Source organism: Cherax quadricarinatus, chromosome 94 (genome assembly GCF_038502225.1).
Source record: "Cherax quadricarinatus isolate ZL_2023a chromosome 94, ASM3850222v1, whole genome shotgun sequence".
Classification (NCBI taxonomy): Eukaryota; Metazoa; Arthropoda; class Malacostraca; order Decapoda; family Parastacidae; genus Cherax; species Cherax quadricarinatus.
In genome coordinates, this window is record NC_091385.1 from 2,889,468 (window position 1) to 2,898,149 (window position 8,682).

At 40.1% G+C, this 8,682-nt stretch overlaps 1 protein-coding gene across 2 annotated transcripts in view; it reads left to right on the forward strand.

The window, feature by feature from the left end:
* Positions 1-5,930, forward strand: part of LOC128700874 (galactoside alpha-(1,2)-fucosyltransferase 2-like) — a 9,235-nt gene extending 3,305 nt beyond the window's left edge. For both annotated transcript variants that reach the window (XM_070104725.1, XM_070104726.1), the window contains exons 3-5: positions 1-122; positions 1,118-1,203; positions 5,069-5,930. The exon at positions 1-122 is cut by the window's left edge and continues 348 nt beyond it. In XM_070104725.1, the coding sequence (XP_069960826.1) occupies positions 1-122; positions 1,118-1,203; positions 5,069-5,256 (396 nt within the window). In that variant the 3' untranslated portion in view covers positions 5,257-5,930. The remainder of the gene's footprint in view (positions 123-1,117; positions 1,204-5,068) is intronic.
* The last annotated feature ends 2,752 nt before the right edge of the window (positions 5,931-8,682 follow it).

An 8,682-nucleotide genomic window follows, 5' to 3' on the forward strand; every position in this document is an offset into this window, starting at 1 on the left:
ATTACCGTAATCACGGTCCACGTACGCAGAACTGACCACATAGATTTTATGATCAATAAATTCAAAATACAGCCACTGACGAAGATTTATTTTCAACGAGCGTTTAATATCATCAGGAAGACGTAAGTGGATCTAATTATTCATTAAACTGAATATACGAGATTTTTACATGAAACACCCTTAATATAGATCACATTTTTTGATAATGGTAAACAAATGGTGTGCAGGAGTAAGCTACCCATTTCTTGAATCTATCCCCATTACCTCCCATTCCCCAATTAGTTTAGCACTTCCCCATGAATATAAAGATAATAATGGAGATTACACCAAAAAATTATGTAATTTACGTAACTCTAAAGCAAAAATTGAATATTCTGCCCAAGGCATTTCCTTCATATACCATTTTAAATTGACTTCTCTATTTATTGGAAGAATTATTTGTTGTGGTCAGGAAGTTTTCATCAATTTTAAAAGAAGTTTTATCCTATTCCACTGCTTTTAGATAAATATAACATTTGTTAGATAATGACTGTGGCAGAGAAGTGGTAATTCAGAAAAGTTTTAAGCTGTAAAAAAATATTATACTACCTTTTACTCACATTGGAGCTTCTTTCTAATGCGTTTCGCCCACACTGGGACATTTAAAAGTCTGGAAAAATAAATTCCCAGCTAGAAGTGTCTAAATTTGTGTAATGGTGAGCGGCTGTTAGCCTAATGTGCCTGTGTGTTATAGGGTATTAGCCTCTCAGGAAGGTTTGAACTGGTGTAGTAACTTGTTGACTTGAGTACTGAGAGTAAGTCTTCTTTTGTGGGTGCAGGGGTCGAGACTCAGTTCTTGGCCCCGCCTCTTCACTGATCGCTGCTAGGTCCTCTCTCCTCTCCCTGAGCTTTGTCACACCTCGTTTTAAAGCTATGTATGGCTCCTGCCTCCACTACATCACTTGCTAGACTATTCCACTTCCTGACAACTCTATGACTGAAGAAGTACTTCCTAACATCCAATGTGGCTCATCCTGTGTTTGTGGTGATATTAGCCTCTTAGGAAGGTTTGAATTGTTGTAGAATCTTGATGTCTTGAGCACTGAAAGTAAGTCTTTTTTTTTTTGATGACCTACAGTGTGGCTCATCCTGTGTTTGTGGTGTCCAGTGACGATCGTGGCTGGTGCTTAAGCAATATAATGGACAAAGATGTTGTTTTTGCAGGTAAGTAATGAAGCTTTATTGATAATAATGATGCATACGTGTCGTAAGAAGCGGCAAAACTGCCGGGAACAAGAGGCTAGTAACTCCTGTATAAATTGCTAAATGTAAATGCTTAGGTCACCCTGCCTCGGTGGGATGCGGCCGGTGCGTTGTAAATAATAATAGATTTTCCTTTTCTTTGCAAGTTCCAAGTTTTTATCTTAGATCTATCGATCTGAGCTTCCTGATCTCAGTTCTCTAAGTCTATGTCTTCTTGTTAACTCAAAACCACCTGGCTTAAGACTCTCAGATGTGAAACCAGGTGTCCACAATCCATACCAGAGAAAACCAACTTTCTGGGTTGATTTTGAGTATCAAACATGATAAGCGACTCATAGTTCGACATATCTCTGGTTTGATAGCTATTGTCGACATATCTCTGGTTTTGATAATCGCTATCGTCTGAGATTAACTTCAGATGTCTTGCCAGAAATTAATTTCCATTTGTGGGTTGTCCATTAATGTTGGTAGAATTACCGACAATATATTAGGTAAAAGGATACAAGTGCAACTAATGTAACATTGTGGCAACGTTTCGCTCTCCAGGAGCTTTATCAAGCCATAAAGTAACGGCTTGAGCGAAACGTTGCCACAATAAAATGTCACATTAGTTGTGCTTGTGTCTTTTTACTTAACATTTGTGGACTGAGCTTGAGATTTAGATATTCAGAAATAGTTAAGGATTAGTTAGATAAATGGTTCAGAGAACCGACAAGTTGATGAATTAGACACATGTGCAACACTTAGGTATCTTTACTGAGGAAACGTTTCGCCACATAGTGGCTTCATCAGTCTTATATAAAGAAGTATGTAAAGTAAAAGGACACAAGTGCAACTAATGTGACATTTATTGTGGCAACGTTTTGCTCTCCAGGAGCTTTATCAAGCCATTACAAACAATACATGGACACAGAGGGTATATAAAGGCTCTGAGTGAGGTGAATACTAGTGAGGTACCATTTCGATGTTCACTAGTGGTAGTAGTAGTAGTAGTAGTAGTAGTAGTAGTAGTAGTGGTAGTGACAAAAGTAATACAATATGGTAGAGCAATTAATTCGTACATGAGTAAAAGGATATAAAAGCTATTACTTGGGTAACATAAAAATAGGTTGGACAAATATAGACTGGAATGAGGCAGCTTGTTTCAGTGTTCACTCTCTGTGCTTTGTGTAGTATAACAGGAGAGACTATGTGATGGCAGGGTTTACTGTTTTCAGGAGGATTCTTGCTAAGACTTCGGAGATGGTGAAGCTGCCGTTGTTTTGTTTAATTGTATTCGAAACAGCGATCAGTGCTGATTCGAGGCACATTAGTTGCACTTGTGTCCTTTTACTTTACATATTGTCGGTAATTCTACCAACTTTATTATATAAAGAAGAATGGTAAAGATCAGGTGTTTGAGGGACTGATTATCTCAAACTTCTGATTCTCACCATTCTTCTTTGTATTGGACTGATGAAGCCACTGTGTGGCGAAACGTTTCCACAATTAAGATACCTAAGTTTTACACATATAACTTAAGAAATCGTAATGACACGATTGCAAATAAACCATACCCCCGGCCGGGATTGAACCCGCGGTCATAGAGTCTCAAAACTCCAGCCCGTCGCGTTAGCCACTAGACCAGCTAGCCACAATAAGATTCATCCAACTAGGTATATTTCTACACCATAGGAAAGTTAGCACAGGCACCTCTGTGACCACAAATGCAAGTTTTTACAGACGAATCTCCAGCTAGCGTGGCCGTGACGAACTCTAGCTCAAGTCCCTTCACTGCCGTCAACATGACTTAAGAAATCGTAATGACACGATAGCAAATAAACCATACCCCCGGCCGGGATTGAACCCGCGGTCATAGAGTCTCAAAACTCCAGCCCTTCGCGCTAGCCACTAGACCAGGTAGCCACGGGCTGGAGTTTTGAGACTCTATGACCGCGGGTTCAATCCCGGCCGGGGGTATGGTTTATTTGCAATCGTGTCATTACGATTTCTTAAGTCATGTTGACGGCAGTGAAGGGACTTGAGCTAGAGTTCGTCACGGCCACGCTAGCTGGAGATTCGTCTGTAAAAACTTGCATTTGTGGTCACAGAGGTGCCTGTGCTAACTTTCCTATGGTGTAGAAATATACCTAGTTGGATGAATCTTATTGTGGCTAGCTGGTCTAGTGGCTAACGCGACGGGCTGGAGTTTTGAGACTCTATGACCGCGGGTTCAATCCCGGCCGGGGGTATGGTTTTTTTACACATATATAAGAACATAAGAACGAAGGAACACTGCAGCAGGCCTACTGGCCCATGCGAGGCAGGTCCAAGTCCCCCACCAGCTTAAGCCAATGCACCCAAACTAGTCAGGTCAGGTCACATTGACTTAAGGGAGGAACACGGCAACCGACCTGGTAGCACAAGCTAGTCAGGTCCAACTCACACCCACCCACATCCACTCATGTATTTATCCAACCTATTTTTAAAGCTACACAACGTTCTGGCCTCTATAACTGTACTTGGGAGTTTGTTCCACTCATCCACAACTCTATTACCAAACCAGTACTTTCCTACATCCTTCCTGAATCTGAATTTTTCCAACTTAAAACCATTGCTGCGAGTCCTGTCTAGGCTAGATATTTTCAGCATACTATTTACATCCCCTTTATTTATTCCTGTCTTCCATTTATACACCTCAATCATATCCCCCCTAATTCTACGTCTTTCTAGAGAGTGCAGATTCAGGGCCCTTAGTCTATCCTCATAGGGAAGGTTTCTGATACATGGGATCAACTTTGTCATCCTCCTTTGTACATTTTCCAGAGCATTTATATCCATTCTGTAATACGGTGACCAAAACTGTGCAGCATAATCTAAATGAGGCCTAACCAAGGATGTATAGAGTTGAAGAACAACCTGAGGACTCCTATTATTTATGCTTCTTGATATGAAGCCAAGGATTCTATTAGCTTTATTGCGAACACTTATGCACTGTTGTCTTGGTTTCAGATTACTGCTAACCACAACTCCTAAATCTTTTTCGCAATCCGTAATATTAAGATCTACATTATTTAGTTTATATGTGGCATGGTTATTGTCCTGTCCAACATTTAGAACTTTGCATTTGTCTATATTAAACTGCATCTGCCACCTCTCTGACCACTGCATCAGTCTATTCAAATCTTCCTGGAGTGCTCTAATGTCCTCGTCAGAATGAATGAATTGGACGGCCTATTTTGGTGTCATCTGCAAACTTGCTGATGTCGCTCTTTATGCCCTCATCTATGTCGTTTATGTATATTGTGAACAGCAGGGGGCCCAACACTGACCCCTGTGGAACACCGCTCGTGACGCTTCCCCACTCTGATTTCTCCCCATTTATGCAAACTCTCTGCTGCCTTTTTGTCAACCATGCCTCTATCCAGGAAAAAAATTCTCCTCCTATTCCATGTGCCTTAATTTTCCTCAATAGTCTCTGATGTGGGACCCTGTCAAAAGCCTTACTGAAGTCCATATACACAATATCATATTCATTACCATGATCAACCTCCTCAAATACCTTAGTGAAAAAAGTTAATAAATTCGTAAGGCAGGAACGCCCCTTTGTAAAACCATGCTGAGATTCGTTGATTAATTTATGCTTTTCAAGGTGGCTACGAACTGCCTCGGCAATTATTGATTCCATAAATTTTCCCACTATGGAGGTTAGGCTTATTGGTCTATAATTCGAAGCTAAGGACCTGTCACCTGTTTTGAAAATAGGTATCACATTTGCCATTTTCCACTTATCTGGCACCATGCCAAATAGTTAAAGATTACCGTTAATGATTCTTGTTTGTTATAGGTGGCGCTGATCCTGTGACAGACATGGCCCTCATGACCCTGGGTGACCATCATGTCATAACCTATGGTACCTATGGCTTCGTAGGCGCTTTCCTAGGAAGAGGAACCATCTTCTTCCCAAAAAACAAAGACTTTCTTGAGTTCCCATGTTTCAACTCGACCATTGTCCATCTAGTCGACAGATTTTAGTTTTACTATCAAGTTTGTAGTCATAAATAAATATATTTATTTGTAATAAAGTTGGTAGAATTACCGACAATATGTAAAGTAAAAGGACACAAGTGCAACTAATGTGACATTTATTGTGGCAACGTTTCGCTGGTAATGGCTTGATAAAGCTCCTGGAGAGCGAAACGTTGCCACAATAAATGTCACATTAGTTGCACTTGTGTCCTTTTACTTTACAAATATTTATTTGTACAAGTACATGATGCAACTTATACAGACCATAGCTAACATCAGTGACATACTATATAGAAAGCCCCTGGTTATGCACAGCATATCGGGAAAATTAGGTTAATTTTGTCTCTAGTATGCGACCCATACCAGTCGACTAACACCCGGGTACCTACTTACTGCTAGGTGGACACAGACAGCAGGTATACACAAATAACCCGCACAGAAAAGAGAGAAGCTTACGACGATGTTTCGGTCCGACTTGGACCATTTACAAAGTCACACATGTGCGGCGTCTGGGTGTCTTTGTTGTGGACGTTTCGCCATCCAGTGGCTGGCTGGATGGCGAAACGTCTACGATAGAGATGCCCAGGTGTTGCGCATAAGTCTTAATTTCATCTTGTCGGTATTATATACCATTCTTTTACTACTACTACTACTACTACTACTACTACTACTACTACCACCACCACCATCACCACCACCTCTTCCTGCCTATATATAGCCGTCCTGCTCCACTTCTGGTTAGTGTGACTTTGTAAATGGTCCAAGTCGGACCGAAACGTCGTCGTAAGCTTCTCTCTTTTATGTGCGGGTTATTTTTGTATCGTTCCAGTCACGGTATTGTGCCTTTTTGTTATTTACAGCAGGTATCTTAAAGAAACACACTCCCACTGTTTACACCCATACCGGGAATCGAACCACGGATGCTTGTGTGAGCTAAGTGCGTTACCAACCCAGCTACGGGACACCATAAAGGTACCTCATGTATTCTTAATGTGATATTTACAGTTACAGGCCTCGTAGGCCTATAATGAATTTCATAACCACGCATTTTTTGGCTGGGTAAAGAACTGGGGCAGTGACTACAATTTCTTCCTCTAAGCTCCATAAAGAAAGCATTAAAAAAACATAACTAAAAAATATATAAACAGGAAAAAGTTTGAAAGAGACAATAATATTTGTATCAAACCTGTGCTACTTGGCTTCTCACAAGACTGTGGCTTACCATTATTTACCAGGAAGACAGGCATGGCTTAAGCCACCCAGCATACATAAGGGGGATTACCAATAGACCCCTTTCAGTCTTCAAGCTGGCACTGGGCAAGCACCTAAAGTCGGTATCTGACCAGCCGGGCTGTGGCTCGTACGTTGGATTGCGTGCAGCCAGCAGTAACAGCCTGGTTGATCAGGCTCTGATCCACCAGGAGGCCTGGTCACAGACCGGGCGGCGGGGGCGTTGACCCCCGGAACTCTCTCCAGGTAAACTACTTGCTTCATCTACAGCCACGACTGATACCCCCGCTCTACCTAACTGTAACTTGTGACTGACTGAAGAATAAAGAGCCACAATACCGTGACTGGAACAATACACAAATAACTCGCACATACCAGTGACTTACCATGATGTTTTGGTCCGACTTAGAACCAGAGTCGACGACTGATACTCTCATTCTAAAGTCCAATACTGTTAACAAATAGATAATAATAATAATAATAATAATAATAATAATAATAATAACAATAACAACAACAACAACAATAATAATAATAATAATAATAATAATAATAATAATAATAATAATTCACTTTGAAAATCTTAAAGTGTCTTTGACTTCTTTGGATTATTCTACTTAATTTTTATATATATTACTGTACTCGCCTAGTTATGGTTGCAGGGGTCGATTCACAGCTCTTGGCTCCGCCTCTTCACTGGCAGCTAATGAGTCACTCTTCCTGCTCCATGAGCTTTATCATACCTCTTCTTAAAGCTATGTATGGTTCCCGCCTCCACTACAACTGTGGAAAATTACATTTATCTGAATGTAACTAATTATGTACATAACAGTAAATGATAACAAAGATAATTATTATTTATCAATGTTACATAGACAAGTAGGAATTTGGGACACCTAGGTCGCAAAAAATGTTCCCCTTTGATACCTACCACTATCATATCCACAAGTTGCTCTGGACCTATTAATTAAATGAAATATACATACACCAAGAATACTGGTAAATATATAAATTTGTGGACTGTATATTAAAAATAATAAATGGTTATATATATACACAATTACATAACAGAAGGAAAATATATCTTAATATCACTCACCAATTTGACTGGAGATTAATGTGTATCATACCCAGAAAACCTCACTCTAACTAAATCTATGAAAATAATGCTGGCCAGAATTACACACAAATCTAGAGAGCTTATCTGAGGTTCCTGGAGCTGTCTTGTCCAGTCGTCTGATATCTCAAGTTATGCAGGAATGCACATCCACCAATTTCGCCTCCTATTTGAGAGGTGTCAACACAATTTTAACCTCTAGAGCACGAAAAATTCTTCCCATTATACCAACGTTTGTACAAAATTCAAAACCAAGATGGCGAGTGTCGTCTGCGCAGACGCAGGCTTTCCGTTTTCTATGACATATTATTAAATACAGTATGCCCATCTATTTACATATAAATACTGAATTTCTGGAAAATATATACAGTATTTTCCACAACATCACTTCTCAGACTATTCCACTTCCTGACAACTCTGTGAGTGAAGAAATACTTCCTAACATCCCTGTGATTCATCTGATAATTTATGTAACTGGATTTATGCGTACCTGTACCTGAATATACGTACTGAATAATAAATGCAGGATTAATAAAAATAATGGAATAATCTCTGTGCCTTAATTATTTACATCTAAACAACAATAAGGTAGAAAATCGAAGTTAGATCTATATCCTCGCAGGATATATACACTGAGAGGTGTATATCCCTGGGTGTATATACACTGAGAAGTGTATGCCCCTGGGTGTATATACACTGAGAGGTGTATATCCCTGGGTGTATATACACTGAGAAGTGTATACCCCTGGGTGTATATACACTGAGAGGTGTATATCCCTGGGTGTATATACACTGAGAGGTGTATATCCCTGGGTGTATATACACTGAGAAGTGTATACCCCTGGGTGTATATACACTGAGAGGTGTATATCCCTGGGTGTATATACACTGAGAGGTGTATAACCCTGGGTGTATATACACTGAGAGGTGTATATCCCTGGGTGTATATACACTGAGAGGTGTATATCACTGGGTGTATATACACTGAGAGGTGTATATCCCTGGGTGTATATACACTGAGAGGTGTATATCCCTGGGTGTATATACACTGAGAGGTGTATATCCCTGGGTGTATATACACTGAG